General features: G+C 34.9%; 2 protein-coding genes and 1 long non-coding RNA gene across 6 annotated transcripts; 1 reads left to right on the forward strand and 2 right to left on the reverse strand.

Annotated features, from left to right (window-relative positions):
* Positions 1-539: 539 nt before the first annotated feature.
* LOC106414054 (cold-responsive protein kinase 1) lies at positions 540-3,155 on the reverse strand. Of its 2 annotated transcripts, none has more exons than XM_013854772.3 (7): positions 2,661-3,155; positions 2,343-2,418; positions 2,135-2,250; positions 1,828-2,038; positions 1,513-1,756; positions 1,276-1,426; positions 540-1,194 (listed from the first exon to the last, which is right to left on the reverse strand). In XM_013854772.3, exons 2-7 carry the CDS (start codon positions 2,401-2,403, stop codon positions 805-807), a joined length of 1,173 nt encoding a protein of 390 aa, XP_013710226.1. In that variant the 5' UTR covers positions 2,404-2,418; positions 2,661-3,155; the 3' UTR covers positions 540-804. The 2 variants fall into 2 exon arrangements, with proteins under 2 accessions (XP_013710226.1, XP_013710225.1); XM_013854771.3 differs by having other exon boundaries at positions 2,343-2,425; positions 2,661-3,147.
* Positions 3,156-5,198: 2,043 nt separating this feature from the next.
* On the reverse strand, positions 5,199-6,064 carry LOC125578570. Of its 3 annotated transcripts, none has more exons than XR_007316678.1 (4): positions 5,852-6,049; positions 5,692-5,716; positions 5,519-5,620; positions 5,199-5,450 (listed from the first exon to the last, which is right to left on the reverse strand). It is a non-coding gene; the product is annotated as an uncharacterized LOC125578570 (long non-coding RNA). The 3 variants fall into 3 exon arrangements; XR_007316676.1 differs by having other exon boundaries at positions 5,201-5,450; positions 5,546-5,620; XR_007316677.1 differs by having other exon boundaries at positions 5,204-5,620; positions 5,852-6,064.
* A 347-nt stretch (positions 6,065-6,411) lies between these two features.
* On the forward strand, positions 6,412-8,264 carry LOC106414460 (cold-responsive protein kinase 1-like). The gene is made up of 6 exons (XM_013855116.3): positions 6,412-6,554; positions 6,662-6,777; positions 6,876-7,086; positions 7,169-7,412; positions 7,477-7,627; positions 7,701-8,264. Exons 1-6 carry the CDS (start codon positions 6,494-6,496, stop codon positions 8,103-8,105), a joined length of 1,188 nt encoding a protein of 395 aa, XP_013710570.2. The 5' UTR covers positions 6,412-6,493; the 3' UTR covers positions 8,106-8,264.
* Positions 8,265-10,254: the final 1,990 nt, after the last annotated feature.

Genomic DNA, 10,254 nt, shown 5'->3' on the forward strand with positions numbered 1-10,254 from the left:
GATGAAAAGATAATTAATGATTTTACACTTTACACTTGATATGAGTTTTGATATGAGTTTCGAGTAAGGGCTAATATTATCTTCAATATAAAACTCCATAATGGAAAATTTTACACAAATCATACTATATTGTTAAAGTGAAAAATTGAATAATGAATAAAAAAAATTACTCTATTTATGGAATAAATCTATTTTCTACTTCATAGGGATAGATCATTTTTTTTCCAAACTTTATTTTGGAGTAATTTATAAAGTAGAGTTTGGAAATGTTTTAAAAACTTACATAGCTAAATATCTTTATTGAACCATGCATAAATCTTTATAAAAGTAAAGGTAACGCAAGTAGAACCGTCAAATCTTACACTTCATCCGTTCATGAAAACGGTAATCTTGACATTTTTATTTGTTTCATAAAGATAATAATTTTATGTTTTCAATTAATTTGTATTTATCATTTTATTCATACTAATTAACACAATTACTAATAATATTTTTTATAAATTATGTATAAGACTATACTATTTTTGGTATTGTCAATGTGAAAAAAAACTCCATAAAATTACAATGAAAGAGTATAGTATACAAACACTCGAATCAGATTCAATTTCAAACTCATATATATATACACTCAAATCTTTGTTTGCAAATTGCAACTGAAGATAACTTTAACAACAGTGAGGCATAATCTAACAGAAAACCTCTATTTGAATCCAAGAAAGAAGAAGATGGTGCTGAGACACACAGAGACATCACACTTTTTCTCCCATTTATATCTCAAAAACAAAACAGAGAAAAAAAAACACTTTATTCTTTTCTAAACGGTACTGATGAACCCCCTGATGAGCAAGCATTTGAGTTCTCTCCAGTCCCGGAGCTAGACGAGACATTATAAGAAGAAGGGTTTGTGCAGTTGTGTCTGTTCACTTGCTCTGCCTTTGTCTCGACCGGTTCTCTCACTTTCAAGTCCATAAAATCAGAAATCAAACCCGGCCTTGTTATTTTCTTGTTGTCTATATTCTTCGTCCCCGTTAACAACTTCACCACTGTGGACATCTTTGGCCTTAGCTTAGGACTGTCTTGCGTGCACAAAAGACCTACTTTTAGGTACCGGCAAGCTTCCTCTACGTCAAAGAGTCCGTCTAACCCTGTATCAACAAGATCCACTAGCTCATTCCGCTCATAAAGTTTCCAAGCCTGTGGAATACAAGACAATGTTATCCCTCCAAGTAAGAGCTTAGACATTGAGAACTAGACCAGATAAAAAAAAGAGCTTACTCTTTCTAGAAGATATTCATATTCTGTGGGTAACCGTGTGTTTTTGTTACTTCGTCCACTGACTATCTCCATAAGAAGGACACCAAAGCTGTATATATCGGCTTTACGTGTCAACTGTCCCCTAACCGCATACTCTGGCGCTAAGTAACCACTATAACAAATGTGAACACATGTTAAGACCTGCAATTTTCAGCGAGAATAAGAAGAAAATGGAAATATAAACATTTTGGAACTCACAGTGTACCCGCAACACGAGTGCTGACATGAGTCATGTTCGGTGGCATAAGCCTAGCAAGTCCAAAATCAGATATCTTGGGGGACAAGTCTCTGTCAAGTAAAATGTTGCTCGCCTTGATATCTCTATGAACTATGTGTGGTGTTACTTCTTCATGAAGAAAGGAAAGACCTTTAGCAACACCAATGCAAATATTGGCCCGTGTACTCCAATCAAACTTTATTCCACTCTGAGTGTAGCCCCCAACTGAAAAAAAAACATTCATTCGGTTAGAACTTAGAAGTGACATTACAACCCCCATAGACTACGAGAATCACCTAGAAGCGTCTTGTCAAGGCTATTGTTCTCTAGATAATTATAAACAAGGATCCTGTGATTCCCCTCCACGCAGCATCCATATAACTTGACCAGATTCTCATGCTGTATCTCTGATATCACATTTATCTCAGTCAAGAACTCTCTAACGCCTTGTCTTGATTCAGCCGACAGGACTTTGATAGCTGCCACCTTTCCGTCTCTAAGACAACCCTAAACTCATCAAAACATTTCCCTTAAAGAGTTAAGAAGATGAAGAGAGAATTTAAAACAAGAAGAGTAAACAAATGATTATTTTTTATCATTTACCTTGTACACAGAACCAAACCCTCCTTCTCCAATTTTATTGATGGGATTGAAATCATCTGTAGCCTGACGAATCTCTTTGTATTTGTAAATCTTTACCTTGTCTGACACTGAAAGTTCTGTTTGCATATATACACACTAAGTTAGAGGAAACCACCATAAAGTAGTAATCATTATAATTCAAGAACCCATAGATCATGTACATATGTACCTCCATCAACTTCTGAAGGCTTTCCTCCACTCTTGTGGCGTGAGAACCAGAAGCAACCCATCAATGTAAGACAGACCTGTGAACTGTTTATGCTATTAATATTAAACCAGCCATAGATCCATTTAAATTATCACTAAAAGAATCATTTTCCAAGTAATAAACCTTTCAAACACCACTAGTGGGGGACCAAAAACCTCAAAAGGTAAAGCAACTATAAAAAGCTGTTAATTTGCAATCTGGGTCTTCTCAAGATTGAGAACAAAAAATAGAAATATACGCAGATAAAACGATATTAACCGAACAAGGAGAGAAACCCACCTGAGGGAGGGAGAGAGAAACTGATTCAGAAGTCGCAGGTTGTCTACTTGGCTTAAAGTTCGAATATAAAGGCGCTGTCTTTACGCGAAACAGAGTCGCTGTCTCTTTCTCTCTTCTTGTTTTGGCCTCGTGTGTGTGTGGATATCAGGTTACGGGTTTGTTGAAATGGAGGACTAGAAGAGAGAGATGAATGAAGAAGAAGGAAGACGTTCTTTTGTCTGCTGGCGGGTAAAAGTCAACGTAACACACACGTCTGCATCTTATACGTTCATGTCGACGACCGTCTTTTTTTACTTTTATTTTATTTTTTCAAATGTCTATCCGGTTAATGATTTATGAAACGACTTTCTTCCTAATCCTTCGTTTAATTTATTTGACTTTCGTATTATTGGCAACTTTACGTTTCATCCATGCGGGCATAATTCTTCATCTTTCTTGGAAAGAAGGTATTGTTTTTAGTATTAGGCCATGACTAGTCTAATTATGGGTGAACCAATTATTTGCTTTCTTTGATTATAATATTGGAGTAAATGCTTTTCAACGACAGCATGTATCGTCAAAAAAGGATAAACCAACATTTTTTTGTCAAAAAAATGCATCATGATTTTCTTCTGCAAGTTTTTTTTTTTAATTCACATACTTGAATAGAGAATTCCTCACACCGATTTACACACACAAAAGTACAAATATTTATATTTTGAAATAATTTATCAAATGTATTGGAGTATAATTACAAGATACACTTAATCTAACAAAATAACCATGAAGGTCTATTAGGAATTCTAACCTATTTAATTTGTACTAGTAAGTATTATTGTGTCGATACCACCTAGCATAATGGAAATCTATTTTGTTTTCAACTTTAAAATGAGTGTTAACTTATATATTAGATATTAACTAGTAATAATTTGATAACGTGTACGGGATTTCTTATTAAATATGGAGATTTTCAATGATAGGTTTTAAATTAATAGTTAAACTTACAAAGTTAGGTGATGAAATGCATAAACAATGATAAAAACCGTGGATTTGAAAGCAATTACGGTGAAAAGTCAAAGGAAACATTATCACATTTTCTTGTATATAACACGAAGTCACGAACACAAGAAAGAAATGGGAGTATGGGACTATGTTCACACGACAGAAGATGGGGACTGGTAAAACGCTAAAAGCAGAGTTTCAAAGCTTTAGGGTCAGCGCTTTTTAGCAATGATGACGACATATCTTGGGTGAGATGGTGGGCTCAATGATGGGAAGCATTTTTTTTTATTTGCTAAAAAGTAGAGTCTCCTTGTTCTTGGAGAAACATAAGAGCATCTTTAACCCTAAGCAAGATCAATGTCTCAAGTACCAAGCAAGATCAATGTCTCAAGCACTGGTCCTAATGCAGCTCGAATAGACCAGTACGGCCCTATCAGTTCCTGTTTTTTTAACACCACCAAATACAAGCATCCATCAATTTACGCGAATCCGAGACGAAAGAGAGGACGAGAGATTTGAAGAATAACTTACCATGAATGCACCATGAGAATCCTTTGTAAAACTTTGTTTGACGAATGAAATGTGTTCCTGTTGGAGGTGACGTTTGAAGTGTTAATTCATACCGGTTTCATTCATCAAATTTCATGGAGCAGTGAAGAAAGTTCACCTGGAGACTCTGTTTTTACCGGTCCACATTTTCAGTCGTGTGAACACAGTCCCATTTCTTCCTTCTGTACGTGATTATACAAGAAAAAAACATGAAAACGTGATGAAGTTTCCTTCCACTTTCTCATAACCGTAATTCCTTTAAAAACCACTGTTTGTCATTGTTTATGCATTTCATCACCTAACTCTATAGGTTTTAACTATTGTTTTAAAAAAATATTTCATTCAGAATATCTATTTAATAAGCAGTTCCGTGTTATATTTCTTATACACGTTATCACACTATTACTAGTAAAAAGAACATAACACTCAGTTTAAAAGATAAAACATGTTTGAGTATAAATCCTAATAGATTATCATGGCTATTTTGTAACATTAATGATTAAAGTGTATCTGGTAATCATACTATTCATTTTAGAAGTTATTCAATAAATAGTAGAATCATTTTGTTTGTGTATCGGTGTGAGGAATCTCTATTGAAATATATGAATAAAAAAACTTAACAAAAGACAACAATGAAGCATTTTTTTGACAACAAGTGTTGGTTTTTCCTTTTGACGTACATGTTGAAAAGCGTTTATTCCAAATATTGTAAATTTGTAATCAGGAAGGAAAATAATTGGTTATTCATCCTTAATGGACAAGACATTGGCATATACTACAAAAAGCAAATTTTTACACCAAGAAAGATGAAGAAGTATGCCCATGAATAAAGCATAGATTAAAGATTAGTGATAATACGAAATAATTAATAATTAAACGGTCGACGACTTCTTAAAAAGGTTGGTTCATAAATGATAACCGGGAGATGAGAAAGAAAGAAATAAAGTAAGAAAAGACCGTAGGTTGCTTGGTCGTCAAAAGACCGTAGGTTGCTTGGTCCTCGCCACTAATGACTCACCCCTTTTGCCACCTTCTCCTCCATCAAGCTTCTCTGCCTTGTCTACCTTCCTGTAACACAATACACAAACTACAGAATATATATTATATAGAACGCAAAGAGTCAGAGGCAGATGTTCCTGTGACCTGTAAAGGCCTGTAGACACATAATCATAAAAGCTGAGACAAATTGGACCTTATGAACATGGCGATCAACTCCTCTAGTCGTCAAGTAACGACCATCAGAGTTAACAGCTAAAGCATCTACAATTACAACAAACAGCAATCATGAATACAAAATGAAACCTCTGAGCAATGGTTCCAAGACAGACCTGGAACGGAGCGGAAGCAGGAGTAACCATTATTCTTTGCACAGGAAGACGTGGTGGAGGAGTGCAAACAACAACATCTTTGCCTCTCAGATGTTCCATTGGCTGCACAACAAGCTTCCATCAAGATACAAAACACGTGAAGAAGCAGCAACGGAGTGAGTTAAAGCAAGTACCTTTAAATCCAGGAGAGGCATTAGACTGATGAGGAGGTTTGAAAAAATTAGCATTAATGTTATTGATAAGAGGCAATTAATTGCTAATCCCCTAGAACAACACTAAACATCGCAATCAAGAACAAAGAAGAGAGGAGTATAATCGCAAATATGAACGAACCTCATAAGAAAAAAATGGAGATTAGAGCTCCATAATCGCAAGATATATTGATTTCAGTAAACATACACAAGGAATAAGGTCCAATTTGTCAGACCACCACCATTCTCCTCTGATTGTTACAAAAGAAAAATAAAAAACAGAGAAGAATTGAGATGAAAGGAGAAAGAATTGAATCTGATGAAATGAGGAAAGAGGAGAGAAGAGGACGAACAATGGAAGGAGATGGAGAGAGAGTGGAGGAAGCTAAAGCTAGACTTATTACCGAACTCCAGCTTCTGTAAGAGACGAGGAAAAGATGTGGAGAAGGAAAGAGAAGACAGTGACTGATTGACACGTGGTCTGAACCGCTTCATACAAGTTCACTACTAAGGATCGGTTCAATGAATTAAAATCATTTTTTATTTTTTTAAATCAATTCGGGCCTAGGAACTTGAGCCCATGAACCCCATTACATCCTCTAATGCGCCTGCTCTCAGAGCAACATATAAAGAAAGATACTGACGTGTGCTTACGATTGACTTTGACCCGCCTCTATAAATAGAAGAGACCATCTTCCTTCTTCTTCTTCATTCATCCCTCAAGTCCTCCATTTCAACAGTCCTAATTAATCGCACAAACAGTTCACAGGTCTGTTTAACACTGATGGGTTGCTTCTGGTTCTCACGCCACAATAGTGGAGTAGAGCCTTCAGAAGCTGATGGAGGTAAATATACACGTTCTTCAAATATATGGATTACTATCTATTTGGTTCATTACCTCTGTTGCTGGTTTCCTCTAACTTTGTTTATATATATGTATGTATGCAAACAGAACTTTCGGTGACAGAAAAGGTAAAGATTTACAAATACAAAGAGATTCGTCAGGCTACAGATGATTTCAATGCCCTGAATAAAATTGGAGAAGGAGGGTTTGGTTCTGTGTACAAGGTAAATGAGAAAAAAGATCATTTGCTTACTGTTCTTGTTTTAAATTCTCTCTTCATCTCTTTAACTCTTTGGGGGAAATAAAAGTTCGATGACTATAGGGTCATCTTAAAGATGGAAAGGTGGCAGCTATCAAAGTCCTGTCAGCTGAATCAAGACAAGGTGTAAAAGAGTTCTTGACTGAGATCAATGTGATATCAGAGATACAGCATGAGAATTTAGTTAAGTTATATGGATGCTGCGTGGAGGGGAATCACAGGATCCTTGTTTACAACTATCTCGAGAACAATAGCCTTGACAAGACCCTTCTAGGTGATTCTCGTGTTTGTTTACTCTCTAAGTGTTTGTATTGTCATTTACTCATTTCTAACCAAATAAATGTTTTTTTTTCTAGCTGGGGGATACACTAGGAGTGGGTTACAGTTTGATTGGAGCACTCGTGCCAATATTTGCGTTGGGGTTGCTAAAGGTCTTGCCTTTCTTCATGAAGAAGTACAGCCACACATAATTCATAGAGATATCAAGGCAAGCAACATTATACTTGACAGAGACTTGTCCCCCAAGATATCTGATTTTGGACTCGCTAGGCTTATGCCACCGAACATGACACATGTCAGCACTTGTGTGGCGGGTACAATGTGAGTTCCAAATGTTTATATGTCCCTTCTTTTCAAATTCTCACTAACGTATGTTTTTGGACAGTGGTTATTTAGCGCCAGAGTATGCGGCTAGGGGACAGTTAACACGTAAAGCCGATGTATACAGCTTTGGAGTCCTTCTGATGGAGATAGTCAGTGGAAGAAGTAACAAAAACACACGATCACCCACTGAATATCAGTATCTTCTAGAAAGAGTAAGCTACTTTTTTTTTTTAGCTGGTCTAGTTCTCAATGTTTCGAGAGATAACCTTGTGTTACACTCCACAGGCTTGGGAGCTTTATGAGCGGAATGAGCTCGTAGATCTTGTCGATATAGCGTTAGGCGGAGTTTTTGACGCAGAGGAGGCTTGCCGGTACCTTAGAATAGGTCTTTTGTGCACGCAAGACAGTCCTCAGCTAAGGCCAACAATGTCCATAGTGGTGAAGTTGTTAACGGAGGAGAAGGATATAGACACCAAGAAAATAACCAAACCGGGTTTGATTTCTGATTTTATGGACATGAAAGTGAGAGAACCGGTGGAAACAAAGACAGAGGAAGTGAACAGATGCAACTACACAAACCCTTCTTCTTATAATGTCTCGCCTAGCTCCAGGACTAGTGACAACTCAAATGGTTACTCATCAGGGGCTTCATCAACTAATGCAGTTTATTCGTTAAGCATTACCAATTAGAAAATAAATGTTTTTCCTTTGGTGTTTGATGTTTTTGTGTGTGTCATCATCCAGATTCTTCTTTCTTTGATTTGCAAACAGAGATTTGAGTGTGTGTGGGTGTTTGTGTATAAGCTTGAAATTGAATATGAATTGGTCCCAGAAAAAGAAGAAGTAGGTTTTGATATATTTTTTTATCAAGGTTGGAAGTGGTTGGAGTCTCAGAAACATCTGCGCTCGTGGTTTTGCGCTATAATGCAATGATCTGGGGAACACACAGAAACTCTCGTGGAGCGTCAGACAGTGGCGGGAAGCTATGGCTTATAACGGTATATGAAAAATGATGATAATGTTACTTTTGGTTTTCATTGAAGGGAACGTAGACCAAAACACACATAGATGATAGACCAAGTTTCCATGTGAACATGGTTGCTTTGGAAATGACAACGCAAATATCAAACTCGAGCAGGCATATTGAGGTGCATCAAAAGACAGATTTTCCTGCGCCAAGCAAAAGATAGGGATGAGATATGAAAAAAAGCGATAAGAAACAAAAGCACGTTTGGAAAAAACTTATTTCGAAAATATATTCGTGAGGAGAAGACTATTGACTGGTTGGGTTTTATAAAAATGCGTCAAAATGAGCCGTAGAGCTAGCTCAGCTCAATTTTCCGTGAGCACGAGCTCTATATTTTTTAAATTCATTTAATAAATGAGCTTTCACGAGTTATATGAACGATCTGGTTCATGAACTTGGTCATTTTTATACTTACAATTATATATTTTGGATAATTTCTATATTAATCATATTTATCTTTCAAAAATTTATATGCAAAATATACATAAGTAATATAGAAATTAAACTTTTAAAATTATCTTTAACATTTTAGAAAAAAAAAAGTAGACTCTCACGAGGAATAAGGATTTTGGATCATTGTTTCACCTTTAATTTAGTTTATATAGGTGTTGATTTTATTTAGTATTTAATGTTTTGGATATTTAATATTTAAAGTTGTTGTCTTTTTTTTTTCAAATTTTATTGTGTAATTAAAAATACTTTTGGAAAAAATGTTAGTTAAGTTTTACAAAATAAAAGTTTTTTTTAATAAAATCTATACTATTAAAAGAGAAACATTCTGAAAAAATCTACTTATAAAAGGTTGTTGGACCTTTTCATTAGATTAACATTTTTTTGGTATTCCCTTATTTATCTCTAACAATAAATAACTCAATATTCAATAACATTATATACCATATCATTCACCTATTTTTACTCCTTCTATGAGTTAATCATATAATTTACAATATTTTTAAACAAGAATATGCTTGCGAATTCACATTATCATTAAAATTATTGAAGATTTTGTCATTCATAATTGGTAAGCCTCATTCTCATCAACACAAATCTTACTTGTAGATGACAAATCAAATAATTTTTTAAATTTTGCGTATTATTATAAAATATATGAGAATTATAAACAATTTTTAAAAAAATATTATCAAAATTTTCTAAGTTTTTATCGGGTCAACCTGTGTCGGTTCACGGGTTAATGGCATGATTTTCAGTTTTATCGGATTTTTAATTAATAGGTTTTCCTTAAATATGAAATTTGTGGAAACATATCAGTTAGTATAATCATGATAGAATATTACATGAAGAATATAAGCCAGTCCATATTATATACGGCCACCAGTTTACTGGTCCAATTACAGGTCCGAATCAAATATGAAAACAATGCTTATATCTTAATTCGTCAATAAACTGCATATGTATTCCTACTAAAAGGAGTTAAATAATTTTCAAAAATAAAATGTTTTGTTTCCGTACCATTTCAATGTTTCACGATTGATTTCAGTTTTTTGGTTCTAGAGATATAGGATTTGCTCAATTATTTATGAAAGTCAGTTTAATGTAGGTTTCGTTTTTCTTCTTCAGTTTGCTACAGTTTAGTTGGCGGTTTGGGATAAATGTACACAAACCTATACACTATATATATTATGTAGAAATTCATTTAAATCTATATTTAATTTTGAAAACAAACCCGCGCTTTTAAGCGCGGATCAAAATCTAGTACCATATTTAAAAGCCATCAAAAGTGATACATGGCCTTATAAGCTAAAAGGCCTTTTAAAATAAAACCCACCCACGAATCTTTCTATTGGACCAAAC

Source organism: Brassica napus, chromosome A9 (assembly GCF_020379485.1).
Source record: "Brassica napus cultivar Da-Ae chromosome A9, Da-Ae, whole genome shotgun sequence".
Lineage (NCBI taxonomy): Eukaryota > Viridiplantae > Streptophyta > Magnoliopsida > Brassicales > Brassicaceae > Brassica > Brassica napus.

What these genes read in the sequence shown, in the direction of transcription:
- LOC106414460 (XM_013855116.3), top strand. Translation starts at nt 6,494, where the DNA reads ATGGGTTGCTTCTGGTTCTCACGCCACAATAGTGGAGTAGAGCCTTCA. An exon ending in GCCTTCAGAAGCTGATGGAG is followed by an intron (nt 6,555 to 6,661) that starts GTAAATATACAC and finishes GTATGCAAACAG; the next exon opens with AACTTTCGGTGACAGAAAAG. An exon ending in ATCAGTATCTTCTAGAAAGA is followed by an intron (nt 7,628 to 7,700) that starts GTAAGCTACTTT and finishes TACACTCCACAG; the next exon opens with GCTTGGGAGCTTTATGAGCG.
- LOC106414054 (XM_013854772.3), bottom strand. Translation starts at nt 2,403, where the DNA reads ATGGGTTGCTTCTGGTTCTCACGCCACAAGAGTGGAGGAAAGCCTTCA. An exon ending in ACTCGTGTTGCGGGTACACT is followed by an intron (nt 1,427 to 1,512) that starts GTGAGTTCCAAA and finishes CATTTGTTATAG; the next exon opens with TGGTTACTTAGCGCCAGAGT. An exon ending in ATGAATATCTTCTAGAAAGA is followed by an intron (nt 1,195 to 1,275) that starts GTAAGCTCTTTT and finishes TGTATTCCACAG; the next exon opens with GCTTGGAAACTTTATGAGCG.